The 20000-nt window shown below is 51.3% G+C and overlaps 2 protein-coding genes across 5 annotated transcripts in view; both read left to right on the forward strand.

Annotated features, from left to right (window-relative positions):
- The window catches only part of LOC117970685 (meiosis inhibitor protein 1-like), a 20111-nt gene extending 5884 nt beyond the window's left edge, over window positions 1-14227 (forward strand). For 2 of the 4 annotated variants that reach the window (XM_059019065.1, XM_059019066.1), the window contains 21 exons: window positions 735-834; window positions 1393-1527; window positions 1951-2145; window positions 2950-3094; window positions 3892-4003; window positions 4120-4180; window positions 4266-4360; window positions 4514-4682; window positions 5391-5538; window positions 6021-6043; window positions 7493-7718; window positions 7986-8157; window positions 8785-8889; window positions 9221-9322; window positions 9708-9880; window positions 10356-10437; window positions 10697-10875; window positions 11258-11339; window positions 11955-12061; window positions 12842-12973; window positions 13512-14227. In XM_059019065.1, coding sequence (XP_058875048.1) covers window positions 735-834; window positions 1393-1527; window positions 1951-2145; window positions 2950-3094; window positions 3892-4003; window positions 4120-4180; window positions 4266-4360; window positions 4514-4682; window positions 5391-5538; window positions 6021-6043; window positions 7493-7718; window positions 7986-8157; window positions 8785-8889; window positions 9221-9322; window positions 9708-9880; window positions 10356-10437; window positions 10697-10875; window positions 11258-11339; window positions 11955-12061; window positions 12842-12973; window positions 13512-13700 — 2732 coding nt within the window. In that variant the 3' untranslated portion in view covers window positions 13701-14227. Of the gene's footprint in view, window positions 1-734; window positions 835-1392; window positions 1528-1950; window positions 2146-2949; window positions 3095-3891; window positions 4004-4119; window positions 4181-4265; window positions 4361-4513; window positions 4683-5390; window positions 5539-6020; window positions 6044-7492; window positions 7719-7985; window positions 8158-8784; window positions 8890-9220; window positions 9323-9707; window positions 9881-10355; window positions 10438-10696; window positions 10876-11257; window positions 11340-11954; window positions 12062-12841; window positions 12974-13511 lie in introns of those variants that run through there. The other 2 variants (XM_059019067.1, XM_059019068.1) reach the window with 2 other exon arrangements.
- A 122-nt stretch (window positions 14228-14349) lies between these two features.
- LOC131727799 (coiled-coil domain-containing protein 134-like) overlaps window positions 14350-20000 on the forward strand; it is a 9169-nt gene continuing 3518 nt past the window's right edge. The window contains exons 1-4 of the mRNA XM_059019079.1: window positions 14350-14565; window positions 15896-16001; window positions 17371-17492; window positions 19289-19373. Of these exons, the coding sequence (XP_058875062.1) occupies window positions 15905-16001; window positions 17371-17492; window positions 19289-19373 (304 nt within the window). The 5' untranslated portion in view covers window positions 14350-14565; window positions 15896-15904. The remainder of the gene's footprint in view (window positions 14566-15895; window positions 16002-17370; window positions 17493-19288; window positions 19374-20000) is intronic.

Raw genomic sequence — 20000 nt, forward strand, 5'->3', positions numbered from 1 at the left:
CTCCCTCCTCTCCTCTCTCCCCTCTCCTCTCCCCTCTCCTCTCCTCCCCGCTCCCCTCTCCTCTCCTTTCTCCCTCCCTCACTCTGTGTACGGTACGAGACAGACTGACACCTCCCTCTCTCCTTTCCTCTGTGTACGGTACGAGACAGACTGACACCTCCCTCCTCTCCTCCCCCTCCCCCTCTCCCTCCCTCACTCTGTGTACGGTACGAGACAGACTGACACCTCCCTCCTCTCCTCCCCCTCCCCCTCTCCCTCCCTCACTCTGTGTACGGTACGAGACAGACTGACACCTCCCTCCTCTCCTCCCCCTCCCCCTCTCCCTCCCTCACTCTGTACGGTACGAGACTGACTGACACCTCCCTCCTCTCCTCCTCTCCTCTCTCCCCTCTCCTCTCCCCTCTCCTCTCCTCCCCGCTCCCCTGTCCTCTCCTTTCTCCCTCCCTCACTCTGTGTACGGTACGAGACAGACAGACCTCCCTCCTCACCTCCCCCTCTCCCTCCTCTCCTCTCCTCTCTCCCTCCCTCACTCTGTGTACGGTACGAGACAGACACCTTCCTCCTCTCCTCCCTCCCTCTGTGTACGGTATGAGACAGACACCTCTCTCCTCCTCCTCTCCTCCCCCTCTCCTCCCTCCTCTCCCTCCCTCCCTCACTCAGTATGAGAAGGACACCTTTTTAATTGCCTCACCTCTCCTTCTCTCTCCTCCCCCTCTCCCCGGAGCCCCGTGCAGGTATCGAGTCTCTGGTGCGCAGTGTGAGGGAGGCTATGAGGCTGGGAAACCCCGAGGTGCAGAAACAGGGGCTGCTGCTGTTCAGAGAGGTGCTGCAGAGGTAGAGGGGGGGTGTGGGGGGGGGGGCTGACATTCATGACATACCATCTTTACATCATGTATCCTAATGGAGGTCTGTATCGCTGCTATAGTGCATTGTAATTAAAGAACTACAGCTCCCAGCATCCCTCAGTTGCCGCGGGTGAGGAGGCATGCTGGGAGCTGTAGTCCTATACCCAGGGCTGGACCAATTCACTGTGTATCGATGAATCGCAATGCTTTCTTTACATGACGCATCCTAATAGAGGTCTGTATCGTTTGTATTGTGATACAAGACCACAGCATAAAGAACTACAGCTCCCAGCATCCCTCACCACTGCCGCGGGTGAGGAGGCATGCTGGGAGCTGTAGTTCTGGCTGGGCTGTACCGATTTACTGTGTATCAAGACCACAGCACAGCTCATTGTAGTTCACAGAGTGGTTCTTGAGGGATGTTTTGTAGCTGGGGTGAATACACACCCTCCATGTCCCATTGAATTTGAACACAACGGGTCCATCATTAAAAAAAATGCCCTTACTGTGCATCAGATATACTAATACCCGATCAATACCCCCCCAGGCAGCCCGAGGGCATCAAGCTGTTCTCCAGCCCCGCTTCATTCGGGGAGGCTGCGGAGACCCTGAGAGAGGGCATTACCAGCAGCAGCCTGGAGGTGGCGACAGAGGCAGCCTGCGCAGCCTCAGCACTGCTGAGGTCAGCTTCCTGTCTGTCTGTCTGACTTCCTTTCTCTCTCTCTTTCTATCTCTCTCTCCTTCTTTCTTTATCCACTGCTACTGCATCCCTCGGGTCAGCTTTCTTTAGTTCTGTGTCTTTGTCAGTGTGTGTGTGTCTGTGTGTCAGTGTCAGTATGTGTGTGTGTCAGTGTGTGTGTGTCTGTGTGTCAGTGTGTGTGTTTCTGTGTGTCCTCAGGGTCAGTCATCTGTCTGTTCCAGTGCAGTACCAGTGTGTGTGTGTCAGTGTGTGTGTGTCTGTGTCAGTGTGTCTGTGTGTCAGTGTGTGTGTTTCTGTGTGTCCTCAGGATCAGTCATCTGCCTGTTCCAGTGCAGTACCAGTGTGTGTGTCAGTGTGTGTGCCTGTGTGTCCTCAGTGTCAGTGTGTGTTTCTGCGTGTCCTCAGGATCAGTCACCTCCCTGTTCCAGTGCAGTACCAGGCCCTGCAGAGTCTGGTGGAGGCGGCTCTGGAGCGATGCAGAGACACAGCAGAGACTGCCAGCCTGACACAGCGCCGAGCCACAGCACAGACCGCCTCGGAGCCCTCGAGAGCGGGGGCGTTCATACTGAGCTCCCTGGAGACCTTCCACAGAGCCTGCAGGTACACAGCCAGCACCCTCCCTCCCTCCCTCTCTGTGTTCATACTGAGCTCCCTGGAGACCTTCCACAGAGCCTACAGGTACACAGCCAGCACCCTCCCTCCCTCTCTGTGTTCATACTGAGCTCCCTGGAGACCTTCCACAGAGCCTGCAGGTACACAGCCAGCACCCTCCCTCCCTCCCTCCCTCTCTGTGTTCATACTGAGCTCCCTGGAGACCTTCCACAGAGCCTGCAGGTACACAGCCAGCACCCTCCCTCCCTCCCTCCCTCTCTGTGTTCATACTGAGCTCCCTGGAGACCTTCCACAGAGCCTGCAGGTACACAGCCAGCACCCTCCCTCCCTCCCTCCCTCTCTGTGTTCATACTGAGCTCCCTGGAGACCTTCCACAGAGCCTGCAGGTACACAGCCAGCACCCTCCCTCCCTCTCTGTGTCTCTCTCTCTCTTTCTCTCTCTTTTACACAGAGAATCGTGAGGGTCTGGAACCAACTCCCCAGTAATGTTGTTGAAGGTGACACCCTGGGATCCTTCAAGAAGCTGCTTGATGAGATTCTGGGATCAATAAGCTACTAACAACCAAATGAGCAAGATGGGCCGAATGGAAACTTTCTTGTTTTCTCTCTCTATCTTTCTTTCCCTCTTGGTTTCTTTTTGCTGACTTTATTTCGGTCTCTATTTTGTTTTGTTTTCATTCTTAATTTGTATCTATTTCCTTTTTCATATATTCTTTCTTGTATTGTATTGTTCTGTACTGTATTGTATTGTATTATATTGTATTGTATTGTATTGTATTGTATTGTATTCAGGCTGGCTGCGGACTGCTCTCTCCACCCCTCTCTGCTGCTCAATGTCTTCACAGCCCCTCACTCTCACAGCGTCGTCGACACCCTGGAGAGCTTCACTCGCTTCCTCCTCTCTGCGTGCGACACCCTCTGCATTCCCACCGTCACCGTGAGTCCCTTTACAGAGCGACCCGTCCATCGCTTTATTGACTGATTCATTGAATCGCTCTATTGACGTTTATTGGGTTTTTTTTGCTAGTTTTAAGGCATGAAACGTTGTTCTGAATTTCCTGGAGCTGAAACGCTGGACTCAGTTTAGTTTCAATCACGCTGATGAAGGCACTAGAGCCCCACACTAGAGCTGGTCTGCTGGACTCAGTTTAGTTTCAATCACGCTGATGAAGGCACTAGAGCCCCAAACTAGAGCTGGTCTGCTGGACTCAGTTTAGTTTCAATCACTCTGATGAAGGCACTAGAGCCCCAAACTAGAGCTGGTCTGCTTCACTCAGTTTAGTTTCAATCACGCTGATGAAGGCACTAGAGCCCCAAACTAGAGCTGGTCTGCTGGACTCGGTTTAGTTTCAATCACGCTGATGAAGGCACTAGAGCCCCACACTAGAGCTGGTCTGCTGGACTCAGTTTAGTTTCAATCACGCTGATGAAGGCACTAGAGCCCCAAACTAGAGCTGGTCTGCTGGACTCAGTTTAGTTTCAATCACTCTGATGAAGGCACTAGAGCCCCAAACTAGAGCTGGTCTGCTTCACTCAGTTTAGTTTCAATCACGCTGATGAAGGCACTAGAGCCCCACACTAGAGCTGGTCTGCTGGACTCAGTTTAGTTTCAGTCACGCTGATGAAGGCACTAGAGCCCCACACTAGAGCTGGTCTGCTGGACTCTAGTTTCTTGTGGTCTTACCTGTGATTTCTGATGGCTTGTTTGGATGTTTTTTCCCTCCCTGTGTGCAGAGCCTGTGTGAGAGAGCTCCCAGCGCCTCACTGATACTGGTTTTCTACTCCGTCCTCAACTCCCAGTACAGCCTGGTCCCCAGCATGATGGGACAGTTCTCTGCCAAACTGGGTAAACTGGAAGCCTGTTACTTGAAGACACTGGAGTTTGGGATTATTATTATTATTATTATTATTATTAATAATGATATACTGTATTTAACATGATATCTTGTATCCCTTCCTCAGCTTCATCCTCTTTCTTCAGACTGACCCTAGAGCTGAAAGCAGCCTTCTGTGCGGGAGAGAGGTAGGGGGAAAGAGAGGGGGAGCCCTGACCCTAAACCTAACCCCAACCCTAACCCTGACATGCTGTGTCTCCCCTCCTCTCTCAGGAACGCTCAGCTCAATGCAGTTTGCTCTGAGTTCCTGTGCAGAGTGAGCCTGAGCCTGCTAGCAAACCAGCAGACAGCAGAGTCCACACAGCAAGGTGAGGGAGTGTGTGTGTGTCTTTCAGTGTGTGTGTGTGTGTCTCTGTGTGTGTCTGGATGAGCTGCAGTGTGTGTGTCAGTCTCTCCTCTCTCTGTAGAGCTGGATGAGCTGCAGTGTGTGTGTCAGTCTCTCCTCTCTCTTCTCTCTGTAGAGCTGGATGAGCTGCAGTGTGTGTTGCAGAGGGCTCTGCCCATGTTGACCTGCCGGCTGTCAGACTGCCCCATCCTGCTCAGCGAGGACCCAGGAGGGGAGGTGGGGGTGAGGGACACACAGCACTGCCTGCTCACCCTGCTGTACCTGGCACACCTCCACCAGGACAGGTAAACACTCTCCACCCCTCCCCTCCCCTCTCTCCTCCCTTCTCCATCCCTCTCCTGCTCAAACTCCTGGCTCCTGATCATTTCAATATTAATAATACTAGACTTCATTGAGGGGAGCTCTGAACCCCAGGACTGGGTGCAGCAGCAGCAGCAGCAGCAGCAGGGCTAGTGTGAGTTTGTAACCCTGCTCAAACTCCTGGCTCCTGATCATTTCAATATTAATAATACTAGACTTCATTGAGGGGAGCTCTGAACCCCAGGACTGGGTGCAGCAGCAGCAGCAGCAGCAGCAGGGCTAGTGTGAGTTTGTAACCCTGCTCAAACTCCTGGCTCCTGATCATTTCAATATGAATAATACTAGACTTCATTGAGGGGAGCTCTGAACCCCAGGACTGGGTGCAGCAGCAGGGCTAGTGTGAGTTTGTAACCCTGCTCAAACTCCTGGCTCCTGATCATTTCAATATGAATAATACTAGACTTCATTGAGGGGAGCTCTGAACCCCAGGACTGGGTGCAGCAGCAGCAGCAGCAGGGCTAGTGTGAGTTTGTAACCCTGCTCAAACTCCTGGCTCCTGATCATTTCAATATTAATAATACTAGACTTCATTGAGGGGAGCTCTGAACCCCAGGACTGGGTGCAGCAGCAGCAGCAGCAGGGCTAGTGTGAGAGTTCTAGCCTCTGGCTTGTGTTTGTGATTTTGTTTGTAGGTTGGTTCCTGAAGCCAGCCTCTTCCCAGCGGTCTGCAGTTTCCTGATCTGCAGCCAGGAGAGGAGAGAAACCCAGCCTGCCTTCACACTGAGAGCAGCTCTGTACCTGCTGTCTGTGAGCCAGGCTTACAGCAGAGAGCTGGACTGGGTGAGGAGAGGGGGGAGAGGAGAGATGGGGAGAGGGAGAGGGGAGGAGAGGAGAGGAGAGAGGACAGAGTGGGGGACAGGAAGGAGGAGAGGAGGATAGAAAGAAGGAGAGATGAGAGGGAGGAGAGCGTGGGGGATAGGAAGGAGGAGAGAGAAGGGAGAGGGGAGAAGAGAAGAGAGGAGAGAGAGGGAGGGAGGGAGGGAGGGGAGAAAGAGAAGGGTTTTTGTCAAGTGAATCAGTCCTGGGTTTCAGTATATTCTTGTCCCTACACATCTACTACACTCAGTGGCAGGGCACTGCCAGGCTGTGCTGCTGTGGGGCTCGGTGACCCAGCCTGCGTGACACTGCCCTCTCTGCCCTGGACATTGCATATGAAACACTTAGGAAGATGTTGTCAGAGCTGTTAGCTGATATCTGCTTTTCTGTCTGTCTGTCTGTCTGCCTGTCTGTCTGTCTGCCTGTCTTCCCCTCCCCTCCCTCAGTCTCCCCTGAACAGCATCTGCAGGTCAGTCCCACTTTCCATTGTGTCTGATTGTTCTACAGAGCAGTTACTGAGTAAACACACGAGTGCTTACACACCATTACAGTGTTATTATGCAGAGCTACAATACACTTAATATGGGTATCTGTTAACACGATCTAACCCACACCCACACCCCAACCCCAACCCCAACCCACACCACATAACAACCCACACCCCAACATCAACCCCAACCCACACACCAACCCCAACCCACACCCACACCCCAACCCACACATCAACCCACACCCCAACACCAACCCACACCCCAACCCCAACCCCAACCCACACCCCAACACCAACCCACACCCACACCCCAACCCCAACCTACACACCAACCCCAACCCACACCCCAACCCAACACCAACACCAACACCAACCCCAACCCACACACCAACCCCTACCTGAACCCCAACCCCAACTCACACCCCAACCCACACCCCAACCCACACCACATAACAACCCACACCCCAACATCAACCCCAACCCACACACCAACCCCAACCCACACCCACACCCCAACCCACACATCAACCCACACCCCAACACCAACCCACACCCCAACCCCAACCCCAACCCACACCCCAACACCAACCCACACCCACACCCCAACCCACACCCCAACCCCAACCTACACACCAACCCCAACCCACACCCCAACCCAACACCAACACCAACACCAACCCCAACCCACACACCAACCCCTACCTGAACCCCAACCCCAACTCACACCCCAACCCACACCCCAACCCCAACCCACACACCAACCCACAGGTCAGGGTTAGGGTTAATATCAGGGTGTGGGTTAGATCGTGTTAACAGATCCCCACATTAAGTGTATTGTAGCTCTGCATAATAACACTGTAATGGTGTGTAAGCACTCGTGTGTTTACTCAGTAACTGCTCTGTAGAAACACAGCAATCAGACACAATGGAAAGTGCTACCGCCAGCTCCCTGTGTGTGTGTGTCTCTCTCCTCCCTCACCAGCTCCCTGTGTGTGTGTCCCTCTCTCTCCTCCCTCACCAGCTCCCTGTGTGTGTGTGTCCCTCTCCTCCCTCACCAGCTCCCTGTGTGTGTCTCTCTCCTCCCTCACCAGCTCCCTGTGTGTGTGTCTCTCTCTCTCCTCCCTCACCAGCTCCCTGTGTGTGTGTCTCTCTCTCTCCTCCCTCACCAGCTCCCTGTGTGTGTCCCTCTCTCTCCTCCCTCACCAGCTCCCTGTGTGTGTCCCTCTCTCCTCCCTCACCAGCTCCCTGTGTGTGTGTGTCTCTCTCTCCTCCCTCACCAGCTCCCTGTGTGTGTGTCCCTCTCTCTCCTCCCTCACCAGCTCCCTGTGTGTGTCTCTCTCTCTCCTCCATCACCAGCTCCCTGTGTGTGTGTCTCTCTCTCCTCCCTCACCAGCTCTGTGTGTGTGTCTCTCTCTCTTCCCTCACCAGCTCCCTGTGTGTGCACCCATCTTTCTCCTCCCTCTACACACACCACCCCCTGGTTTTGAGGTTCCTGTTCCGGTACCCCACGCTCACAGACCGCTTCGGACTGCCGGCCCTGCAGCGCTGGCTGGGGCAGGGAGACTGGACCGGGCCCCAGGAGAACCAGGACCCGAGCTACAGGGCTGTGCTGGCCGTCATCCAGGACAACCCCAGCACCATACTGGTCTTACTGGTAATGAGAAAGCCTTCCTGTGTGGGTCTCTCTACTGGTCAAACTGGTAATGAGAAAGCCTTCCAGTGTGTCTACTGGTATTACTGGTAATGGTCTTACTCCTCTTTCTCTCTCTCTCTCTCCTCTCTCTTTTCTCTCTCCCCCTTCTCTCCTTCTATCTCTCTTGCTGCCTCTTTCTCCATCTCCCTCTCTTCCCCTTACCCCTCTCCCCTCTCCTCTCTCTTTCTCTTCTCTCTCTCCCCCTTCCCTCTCTCCTCTTTTTCTCAGGGTATTGTCTGCACTGGAGAGGCCCAGCTATCCCACAATGCCCTGCTGGTGCTGAAGTCCTACCTGCAGGGTCGTGACCCCGGCGACCTCTCGTCCTTGGAGCTGCTCAGACCCCGGCTGCTCCAGATCCTGCAGCGAGTCGGGATTGAGAGCGAGGGCCGGGCCCCCGAGGGTGAGGAGGGGCCACACTGCTCTGAGGGACTCCGTTAGATTAACCAATAAAGGTCCCAGCGGGTTAGAGGAAGGGGGTCTCGATACCAGGAGGTTCAAATCCCGGCTCAGCCACTGACTCCCTCTGTGTGTGTGCGTGTGTGTGTGTGTGTGTGTGACCCTGAGCGAGTCGCTTCACCTCCTTGTGCTCTGTCCTTCGGATGAGACGTCAAACAAACGAGCTCCTATTGGAAGTGACTCTGCAGCAGCAGCAGCAGCAGTTGTTGATGATGCAGAGTTCACCCCCCTAATAATAATAATAGATGAATCAATAGAGGTCTAATGATACATTAATGTCACGCGATGTGGCGGGCGTGCTGTGATACATGAACTACAGTTCCCAGCATGCCTCCTCACCTGCGGTAGTGGTGAAGGATGCTGGGAGCTGTAGTTCTTTATTCTAGCACAGTCATTTTGCAGTCTATCCCCCCCATGCTCTTCCAATCTCAGCTGGCTGAGCCTCTCTCCCTCTCCCCCTCTTTCCCTGTGCAGTGAGCAAGAGTCTGTCTCTAGTGCTGGAGCTGCTGTGTGTGGTTCAGATGAAGAGCTCTCCCTCTCCCTCTCCCTCTCTCTCTCTCTCTCTGTGCAGTGAGCAAGAGTCTGTCTCTAGTGCTGGAGCTGCTGTGTGTGGTTCAGATGAAGAGCTCTGCCGGGAGAGACATGGACAGCACTGACTTCAAACTGCTGTACCACGGTGAGACAATACAGTACACTGAGACATACTGAGATACACTGAGACACACACGCTGAGATACACTGAGACACTCTGAGATACACACACTGAGATACACTGAGACACACAGTGAGACACTGAGATAGACACTGAGACACACACTGAGACACTCTGAGATACACACACTGAGACACACAGTGAGACACTGAGATACACACACTGAGACACTGAGATACAGTGAGACACTGAGATACACACACACACACACACTGAGACACACTCAGACACATACACACATATCCCTCTCCTTCATCCCTCATCCTTCCCTCTCTCTCTCTCCTCTTTCACCCAGTCAGCACCCTGGCTGGTAAAATGCAATCCTCCAGCACTGAAGCCCTGCAGCCTGCCTTCAACTACCTGTACTGCAGCCTGTGTGCCTGCAACAGCGGAAGAGGTGAGGAGAGAGGGGACAGAGGGGGGGAGAGGAGAGGAGAGAGGAGAGAGAGGGGCAAGAGGGGGAGGGAAGGGGGAGAGGAGAGAGAGGAGAGGGGGAGAAGAGAGGGGCGAGAGGAGATTAGGAGGAGAGGGAGGAGAGAGAGAGAGGAGAGAGGGGCGAGAGAGAGGAGAGAAAGGGGGAGGGAGAGGAGATTGGGGGAGAGAGCACTGAGAGGGTAGAGAGGGAGATAACTATCCAATTGTCTGTGCTTTACTACACTGTGCTGTGCTTTTACCAGGGGGGATACCAAAGCAGTAAACTTTGAGAAGGGGGCTGGTTCATTATCTTCTCTCCTCTCCCCCTCTCTCCCCCCCTTTCTCTCCCTCCTCTCCCCCCTCTCTAGCTGTCTCAATGCTGCTCTCCAATGTTGGCCTGTTGGATCTGCTCCAGTCTGTCTGGGAGCTGTACTGGGCCAGGCCTCAGTCCTCAGACTCTCCTGCCCACAGCTCCCTGCTTTCCTCAGCCTGTCTGCTGCTCAGCGCCCTGCTCCAGTCCCAGCGGACTCACAGCTCCCAGGTGAGTGGACCCGGGGGGGAAGGGGGGGGGGGGGGGGGGGGGGGTCTGTAGGTCACACTGCAAACCGCTTGTCCAATTGGGGAAAAAAAACGTGCTAAAGGACCTTCTAGTGGAAACGTTTGCCATTGAATTTACACTGAAGACGCTGAGAGAGACTTCCAGTGGAAACGTTTGCCATTGAATTTACACTGAAGACGCTGAGAAAGACTTCTAGTGGAAACGTTTGCCGTTGAATTTACACTTAAGACGCTGAGAAAGACTTCTAGAGGAAACGTTTGCCATTGAATCTACACTGAAGACGCTGAGAGAGACTTCTAGTGGAAACGTTTGCCATTGAATTTACACTGAAGACGCTGAGAGAGACTTCCAGTGGAAACGTTTGCCGTTGAATCTACACTGAAGACGCTGAGAGAGACTTCCAGTGGAAACGTTAGTTAGTTATTGAATGCAGGGCGTCTCTGTTCTGTGTTTTCAGGTTCACCGGGGGCTCAGTCTCAGTTTAGATCAGATTCTGCAGCTTCTCTCCTTCAGGAAGAAGACAGGCAGTCTGCTGCTGGGTGAGTCCCCTTCAAATGAACTGGCTGACGTGATCAAGTCGAAGCGAGTTCATTCAATAAAGAGACGGCTTTATTAGGATAATAATCAGCATTGGATTCTGTTAATCAGTGATTCTATTAGGTGGTTTTCATCTCTCTCCTCTCCCCTCCCCTCTCCTTTCTCTCCTCTCCTCCCTTCTCCTTTCTCTCCCATCCCTTCTCTCCTCCTCTCTCCCCTCCCTTCTCCTTTCTCTCCTCTCCTCTCCTCCACTCTCTTCAGCCTCCTCCCTGCATCTCTTGCAGACTCTGTTGGATCAGGACCTGAGCTCCTCTCTACTGACGGTCAGCCCGTCTGAGAGGAGAGAGCGCCCCCTAGAGGCCCCCGATTCTGCCCTGTACCCACTGAGCAGCGAGAGGGCAAACTGGCTGCTGACAGCCCTGCAGAGCCTGCTGATACAGGTCAGTGTAACACAACACAGTGCAATAAAACTACAACACAGTGTAATATCAATACAACACAGTGTAATATCAATACAACACAGTGTAATACCGCTCTGTCTCTCTCCCCTCTCTCTCATCCTGCTCTGTCTCTCTCCTCCTCTCTCTCATCCTGCTCTGTCTCTCCCCCTCTCATACTGCTCTGTCCCTCTCTCTCCCCCTCTCTCTCATACTGCTCTGTCCCTCTCTCTCCCCCTCTCTCTCATACTGCTCTGTCTCTCCCCCTCTCATCCTGCTCTGTCTCTCTCCCCCTCTCTCATCCTGCTCTGTCTCTCTCCCCCTCTCATACTGCTCTGTCTCTCTCCCCCTCTCATACTGCTCTGTCTCTCTCTCTCTCTCTCAGAGGCAGGAGCTGCTGCTGCACTCTGCAGTGGGGTGTCTGGGGGCTCTGCTGGACTTCCTGACTCGGAGGAACCAGAATACAGGTACAGAACTGAGGGGCCAGCCAGCCAGCACTGTGTGTGTGTGTGTGTGTGTGTGTGTGTGTGTGTGTGTGTGTCAGTGTCTCTCTGTTAGTGTCTGTGTCTCAGTATCTGTTAGTGTCTGTGTCTCAGTGTCTCTGTTAGTGTCTGTGTCTCAGTGTCTCTGTGTCAGGCTGTGTTCTTTTCTCTGTGTCAGGCTGTGTTATGTTCTCTCTGTGTCAGGCTGTGTTCTTTTCTGTGTGTCAGGCTGTGTTATTTTCTCTGTGCCAGGCTGTGTTATGTTCTCTCTGTGTCAGGCTGTGTTCTTTTCTGTGTGTCAGGCTGTGTTCTTTTCTCTGTGTCAGGCTGTGTTCTTTTCTCTGTGTCAGGCTGTGTTCTTTTCTCTGTGTCAGGCTGTGTTATGTTCTCTGTGTCAGGATGTGTTATTTTCTCTCTGTGTCAGGCTGTGTTATTTTCTCTGTGTCAGGCTGTGTTATTTTCTCTGTGTCAGGCTGTGTTATGTTCTCTCTGTGTCAGGATGTGTTATTTTCTCTCTGTGTCAGGCTGTGTTATTTTCTCTGTGTCAGGCTGTGTTATTTTCTCTGTGTCAGGCTGTGTTATGTTCTCTCTGTGTCTCAGCCCTGCATGCCGTGTCCCAGCCCTGGACTCGCTTCCTGGTCTACACTCTCCTCAATTCGGGAGAGGAGTTGGTGCTGCACCCTGCTCTGCTCTCTCTGATCACCTTGGTGAGTACAGGACCCCCCAGAACCACCCTGAACCCCAAAACTGCACCCCTATCCACCCAGGGCAGCCCAAACCTGCACCCCTATCCTGTCCCATACAACTTCATCAGCGTTATGAAACTGAGTCCAGCAGACCAGCTCTAGTTTGGGGCTCTAGTGCCTTCATCAGCGTGATTGAAACTAAACTGAGTCCAGCAGACCAGCTCTAGTTTGGGGCTCTAGTGCCTTCATCAGTGTTATGAAACTGAGTCCAGCAGACCAGCTCTAGTTTGGGGCTCTAGTGCCTTCATCAGCGTGATTGAAACTAAACTGAGTCCAGCAGACCAGCTCTAGTTTGGGGCTCTAGTGCCTTCATCAGCGTGACTGAAACTAAACTGAGTCCAGCAGACCAGCTCTAGTCTGGGGCTCTAGTGCCTTCATCAGCGTGATTGAAACTAAACTGAGTCCAGCAGACCAGCTCTAGTTTGGGGCTCTAGTGCCTTCATCAGCGTGATTGAAACTAAACTGAGTCCAGCAGACCAGCTCTAGTTTGGGGCTCTAGTGCCTTCATCAGCGTGATTGAAACTAAACTGAGTCCAGCAGACCAGCTCTAGTGTGGGGCTCTAGTGCCTTCATCAGCGTGATTGAAACTAAACTGAGTCCAGCAGACCAGCTCTAGTTTGGGGCTCTAGTGCCTTCAGCAGCGTGATTGAAACTAAACTGAGTCCAGCAGACCAGCTCTAGTTTGGGGCTCTAGTGCCTTCCTCGTGTGATGGATCTGATCAGCTCGTCTCGTCTCCTCAGCTGCTGAAGTACCAGAGTAAGAATGTGGTTTGGGAGCCAGACCTGAATCAGATAGTGGAGACTGCAAAGAGGAGAGGAGCTGAGGAGCTGGGAGAGAGCACAGCACAGGCTCTGAGAGAACTGCTTACACAGGTACACCCTGAGAGAGACACTGAGACACAGAGAGAGACACACTGACACACAGAGACACACTGCAAAGAGGAGAGGAGCTGAGGAGCTGGGAGAGAGAACAGCACAGGCTCTGAGAGAACTGCTTACACAGGTACACCCTGAGAGACACACTGAGACACCCTGAGAGAGACACTGAGACACAGGTACACCCTGAGAGAGACACTGAGACAGAGACTCACACTGCAAAGAGGAGAGGAGCTGCGGAGAGAGCACAGCACAGGCTCTGAGAGAACTGCTAACACAGGTACACCCTGAGAGAGACACTGAGACACCCTGAGACAGACACACTGAGATACACAGAGAGAGACTGAGAAACACACCGAGACACAGAGTTACAGTGAGATACACTGAGACACAGAGAGAGACTGATACACAGAGAGACAGTGAGAGACACTGAGACAGAGAGAGACACAGACACAGAGAGACTGAGATACACTGAGACAGTGAGACACAGGGACAGAGACACAGAGGGACACTGATGTGTGTTTGCTGGTTTCAGCTGCAGATCTCAGGGCCGGCGCCTCCAGGACTGAAGGAGAAGGAGGCAGCGCAGAATCTACTGGAGGAGCTGGAGAGAGAGAGAGAGAGGAGAGAGAGAGAGGGAGATGAGAGAGATGAGAGGAGAGAGAGAGAGAGAGAGGAGAGAGTGAGAGAGAGGAGAGACACAGACTGGGAGCAGCACTGCTAAGCCATAACCAGCAGCAAAATAAAACTCAAACCACTTCAGGACTGTTGATGAACATCTCATTCCAGTAGCAAAAGTGTTAACCAGAGGAAAGAAAATTAGTTTTTTGATTTTTTTTAGCTGTTTATATATGTGTATATATATATATATATTTGATTGGTTTGTGATGCTGTTGGAATAAATCCACAGTATAGGGAATGCTGCCCCCACCCAGTCCTGGTGAGAAGAGGTACTGTCGTAAAAAGATATAAAACTACAGCTCCCAGCATGCCTCTGCATTAGCAGCAACAGCGAGGGATGATGGGAGCTGTAGTTCTGTATCAGGCAGGCGTAGCACCATTACCAAAATAAGGCCGAAAATAATCGGAAACACAAACTACAGCTCCCAGCATGCCTCCACAAAACAGTGAGGGGTGATGGGAGTTGTAGTTTGTTTTATACAGGTTGGGTTGTCTCAGAAGAAGCAGTCGTTGTTTGTGTTATTAAAGTTTTCGTGTGAATTGAAATAAAATAATACATATTTAATACTATCTGTTTGTTTGATTGTTTGTTTTTTCACTTATTTACCAGAACTTTTAAAAACAAGGATAAGAAATAAAATTGTAGTCCACAGAACTGTCATTGTTTTTGGCGGCGGGTGGTTTGTTTCCGCCCGGAACGCGTTCGCAGCGGTGCGTGCGTGTGCGTGTGTCAGACTCTACGGTCCGGGTGGAAAGCGCATCTTCTCATTCAAAACCATGAGCTGTCACTAAACTGCGCTGGAGAGAGATTATATGAAAATAATAATTCACAGTCACACGCAGCATTAGTACATCAAAATAGACGAGATTATATATGTTCTTACATTCTTTACGATTCGTGTGAAAAGGTAAGTACAAATATATATATATTTTTGTTTTCTGAAAAATTAATACTACCGGCTGTACCAGTCCGCACGAAACCGCTGTTTTTTTCGGTGAACAGATGAATAATTTTGACCGCGATCCATTAATTCATTTTTACGATATTATTTAAAAATTAAAACAAATTGCATTTAAAATAAATGCAATGCTAGTTTATAAGAATGCGTGCATGAACACACAATGCGATCCGCCTGCTAATGTAAATTCATCCTGGCTGCTGCAGTAATAATATCTTCGTCTGTGTTTTCTGGTGGATTTGAATAACGCGTGTGTGCGAATGTGACGCTTTTATTGGGAGAGAAATGATCGTCCATTATCGACTAGCTTCTTAACTCGGTGCGCATCAGCCAACAGCGCTCTCCTATATTATATTATATTATATTACATTATATAAGACCATCTTATTCATCGTGAGTTTGAATTCTGATGTTTCTGTCTTTCTCTCTCTCTCGAAATATTTATCGATTCGTTCCGGCGGTAGTAACGTCGTGTTTCACATCTTCGAGTCCTTCTTCAGTGAGTTCGTAGAAACGATGATATGTAACGCGTTTGACATCTCTCTAAGTGAAACATAAATAAATAAAGTAATTAATTACATATTAAACAACTCTGAAATATAATTCAAGATTTTCAAATCCATTCTCTCACCTCTTATTAGCTTTATTAACAGTATCGCTGGTCCCTCCCTTTAAAGGAGCGCTGACCATCTTTAAAATCCATTCTCTCGCCTCTTATTAGCTTTATTAACAGTATCGCTGGTCCCTCCCTTTAAAGGAGCGCTGACCATCTTTAAAATCCATTCTCTCACCTCTTATTAGCTTTATTAACAGTATCGCTGGCCCCTCCCTTTAAAGGAGCGCTGACCATCTTTAAAATCCATTCTCTCACCTCTTATTAGCTTTATTAACAGTATCGCTGGTCCCTCCCTTTAAAGGAGCGCTGACCATCTTTAAAATCCATTCTCTCACCTCTTATTAGCTTTATTAACAGTATCGCTGGTCCCTCCCTTTAAAGGAGCGCTGACCATCTTTAAAATCCATTCTCTCACCTCTTATTAGCTTTATTAACAGTATCGCTGGCCCCTCCCTTTAAAGGAGCGCTGACCATCTTTAAAATCCATTCTCTCACCTCTTATTAGCTTTATTAACAGTATCGCTGGTCCCTCCCTTTAAAGGAGCGCTGACCATCTTTAAAATCCATTCTCTCACCTCTTATTAGCTTTATTAACAGTATCGCTGGTCCCTCCCTTTAAAGGAGCGCTGGCCATCTTTAAACTCTGCCTCTCTCTGTCTCTAGCGCCCCCCGATGGATGTCCTGCCCCTCTGCGCTCTGCTGCTCAGCCTGGCTCTGACCGCCTCCTGTGACTCCAGGAAAGAGAGACGAGATTCTAGCCTGGAGATCTGTATCCTGTCCCTGCAGTAAACCCTTCCACCCTCGCTGTGCGCTGCGTACAATCCCACAGTGTCTCAGTGTGTGTGTATCTCTCATTGTGTATCTGTGTGTGTGTCTCCAGCCTGTCTCTCCCTCTCGTTCTCTTCCTGGCTCGCTGTGTGTCTCTCTCTCTCTCGTTCTCTTCCTGGCTCGTGTGTGTGTCTCTCTCTCGTTCTCTTCCTGGCTCTGTGTGTGTGTGTGTCTCTCTCTCTCTCGTTCTCTTCCTGGCTCGTGTGTGTGTCTCTCTCTCTCTGTCGTTCTCTTCCTGGCTTGGTGTGTGTGTCTCTCTCTCTCTCTCTCTCGTTCTCTTCCTGGCTCGTGTGTGTGTCTCTCTCTCTCTGTCGTTCTCTTCCTGGCTCGTGTGTGTGTCTCTCTCTCTCTCTCTCTCTCGTTCTCTTCCTGGCTCGTGTGTGTGTGTGTGTCTCTCTCTCTCTGTCGTTCTCTTCCTGGCTCGTGTGTGTGTCTCTCTCTCTCTCTCTCTCTCGTTCTCTTCCTGGCTCGTGTGTGTGTCTCTCTCTCTCGTTCTCTTCCTGGCTCGTGTGTGTCTCTCTCTCTCTCGTTCTCTTCCTGGCTCGTGTGTGTCTCTCTCTCTCTCGTTCTCTTCCTGGCTCGGTGTGTGTGTGTGTGTGTGTGTGTGTCTCTCTCTCTCTCGTTCTCTTCCTGGCTCGGTGTGTGTGTGTGTGTGTGTGTGTGTCTCTCTCTCTCTCTCTCTCGTTCTCTTCCTGGCTCGGTGTGTGTGTGTGTGTGTGTGTCTCTCTCTCGTTCTCTTCCTGGCTCGGTGTGTGTGTGTGTCTCTCTCTCTCTCTCTCTCGTTCTCTTCCTGGCTCGTGTGTGTCTCTCTCTCTCTCTCGTTCTCTTCCTGGCTCGGTGTGTGTGTGTGTCTCTCTCTCGTTCTCTTCCTGGCTCAGTGTTTGTGTGTGTCTCTCTCTCTCTCTCTCGTTCTCTTCCTGGCTCGGTGTGTGTGTGTGTCTCTCTCTCGTTCTCTTCCTGGCTCGTGTGTGTGTGTCTCTCTCTCTCTCTCTCTCGTTCTCTTCCTGGCTCGTGTGTGTCTCTCTCTCTCTCGTTCTCTTCCTGGCTCGTGTGTGTCTCTCTCTCTCTCTCGTTCTCTTCCTGGCTCGGTGTGTGTGTGTGTCTCTCTCTCGTTCTCTTCCTGGCTCGTGTGTGTGTGTCTCTCTCTCTCTCTCTCTCGTTCTCTTCCTGGCTCGTGTGTGTCTCTCTCTCTCTCGTTCTCTTCCTGGCTCGTGTGTGTCTCTCTCTCTCTCTCGTTCTCTTCCTGGCTCGGTGTGTGTGTGTGTCTCTCTCTCTCTCTCGTTCTCTTCCTGACCTGCGGTGCCTCTCAGATAAGCGCTTGTTTGAGACGAAGCGACGAGACCAGCTGACCGCCCTGAAGAACCTGGTGGAGCTGAATGATGTGAACCAGCAGTACAAGATCATCGACATCATGCTCAAGGGCTTGTTCAAGGTGTGCTCTCTCTCTCTCTCTGTGTGTGTGAGAGTGTATTCTCTCTGTTTGACTGTGTGTGTGTGTGGATGCTGTGTTGGTGTCTCAGTGTGGATGCTGTGTTGGTGTCTCAGTGTGGATGCTGTGTTGGTGTCTCAGTGTGGATGCTGTGTTGGTGTCTCAGTGTGGATGCTGTGTCGGTGTCTCAGTGTGGATGCTGTGTTGGTGTCTCAGTGTGTGTGTGTGTATGCTGTGTTAGTGTCTCAGTGTGTGTGTGTGTGTGTGTGGATGCTGTGTTAGTGTCTCTGTGTGTGTGTGTGTGTGTGCAGATGCTGTGTTAGTGTCTCTGTGTGTGTGTGTGTGTGTGCAGATGCTGTGTTAGTGTCTCTGTGTGTGTGTGTGTGTGTGTGGATGCTGTGTTAGTGTCTCTGTGTGTGTGTGTGTGTGTGTGTGTATGCTGTGTTAGTGTCTCAGTGTGTGTGTGTGTGGATGCTGTGTTAGTGTCTCAGTGTGTGTGTGTGTGTGTGTGTGTGTGTGTGTGGATGCTGTGTTAGTGTCTCTGTGTGTGTGTGTGTGTGTGTGTGGATGCTGTGTTAGTGTCTCAGTGTGTGTGTGTGTGGATGCTGTGTTGGTGTCTCTGTGTGTGGATGCTGTGTTAGTGTCTCAGTGTGTGTGGATGCTGTGTTAGTGTCTCAGTGTGTGTGGATGCTGTGTTGGTGTCTCAGTGTGTGTGTGTGGATGCTGTGTTAGTGTCTCAGTGTGTGTGTGTGTGTGTGTGGATGCTGTGTTAGTGTCTCTGTGTGTGTGTGTGTGTGTGTGGATGCTGTGTTAGTGTCTCTGTGTGTGTGTGTGTGTGTGTGGATGCTGTGTTAGTGTCTCTGTGTGTGTGTGTGTGTGTGTGGATGCTGTGTTAGTGTCTCTGTGTGTGTGTGTGTGTGTGTGGATGCTGTGTGTGTGTGTGTGTGTGTGTGTGTGTGTATGCTGTGTTAGTGTCTCAGTGTGTGTGTGTGTGTGTGTGTGTGTGTGTGGATGCTGTGTTAGTGTCTCTGTGTGTGTGTGTGTGTGTGTGTGTGTGTGGATGCTGTGTTAGTGTCTCAGTGTGTGTGTGTGTGGATGCTGTGTTGGTGTCTCTGTGTGTGGATGCTGTGTTAGTGTCTCAGTGTGTGTGGATGCTGTGTTAGTGTCTCAGTGTGTGTGGATGCTGTGTTAGTGTCTCAGTGTGTGTGGATGCTGTGTTGGTGTCTCAGTGTGTGTGGATGCTGTGTCGGTGTCTCAGTGTGTGTGGATGCTGTGTCGGTGTCTCAGTGTGTGTGGATGCTGTGTCGGTGTCTCAGTGTGTGTGGATGCTGTGTTAGTGTCTCTGTGTGTGGATGCTGTGTTAGTGTCTCTGTGTGTGGATGCTGTGTTGGTGTCTCAGTGTGTGTGGATGCTGTGTTGGTGTCTCAGTGTGTGTGGATGCTGTGTTAGTGTCTCAGTGTGTGTGGATGCTGTGTTAGTGTCTCTGTGTGTGGATGCTGTGTTGGTGTCTCAGTGTGTGTGGATGCTGTGTTAGTGTCTCTGTGTGTGGATGCTGTGTTGGTGTCTCAGTGTGTGTGGATGCTGTGTTAGTGTCTCAGTGTGTGTGGATGCTGTGTTGGTGTCTCAGTGTGGTTGCTGTGTCGGTGTCTCAGTGTGTGTGGATGCTGTGTTGGTGTCTCAGTGTGTGTGGATTCTGTGTCAGTGTCTCAGTGTGGATGCTGTGTTGGTTTTCTCAGTGTGTGTGTGGATGCTGTGTTGGTGTCTCAGTGACCCTGATTGCTGCTCCTGCTGCCCTCTAGGTGCTGGAGGACTCCAGAGCCATTCTCATTGCTGCCAACGTGCAGCCAGACGACGCCTTCCCTCAGGAGGAGAAACTCAAGGAAGGTGAGACCAGAGGAGAGGAGAGGAGAGAGGAGAGCAGCCCTCGTGTGATGTGTTTGTTATCACTGTGCCTGCAACTCGACTCTGTCGTGTGATTATTGTATTGCTGTGTCTCCCCAGCATACTCGCACAACGTTGTGTTATTGTGTTGTTGTGTTGTGTGATTGTGTTCTCTCTCTCTCTCTCTCCTCAGTGTACTCGCACGTCGTTGTGTTGTGTGATTGTGTGATTGTGTTCTCTCTCTCTCTCCTCAGCGTACTCGCACGTCGTTGTGTTGTGTGATTGTGTGATTGTGTTCTCTCTCTCTCTCTCTCTCCTCAGTGTACTCGCACGTCGTTGTGTTGTGTGGTTGTGTGATTGTGTTCTCTCTCTCTCCTCAGCGTACTCGCACGTCGTTGTGTTGTGTGGTTGTGTGATTGTGTTCTCTCTCTCTCTCTCTCTCCTCAGCGTACTCGCACGTCGTTGTGTTGTGTGGTTGTGTGATTGTGTTCTCTCTCTCTCTCTCTCTCCTCAGTGTACTCGCACGTCGTTGTGTTGTGTGGTTGTGTGATTGTGTTCTCTCTCTCTCCTCAGCGTACTCGCACGTCGTTGTGTTGTGTGGTTGTGTGATTGTGTTCTCTCTCTCTCTCT

This window comes from Acipenser ruthenus, unplaced genomic scaffold, assembly GCF_902713425.1.
Source record: "Acipenser ruthenus unplaced genomic scaffold, fAciRut3.2 maternal haplotype, whole genome shotgun sequence".
Taxonomy (NCBI): domain Eukaryota; kingdom Metazoa; phylum Chordata; class Actinopteri; order Acipenseriformes; family Acipenseridae; genus Acipenser; species Acipenser ruthenus.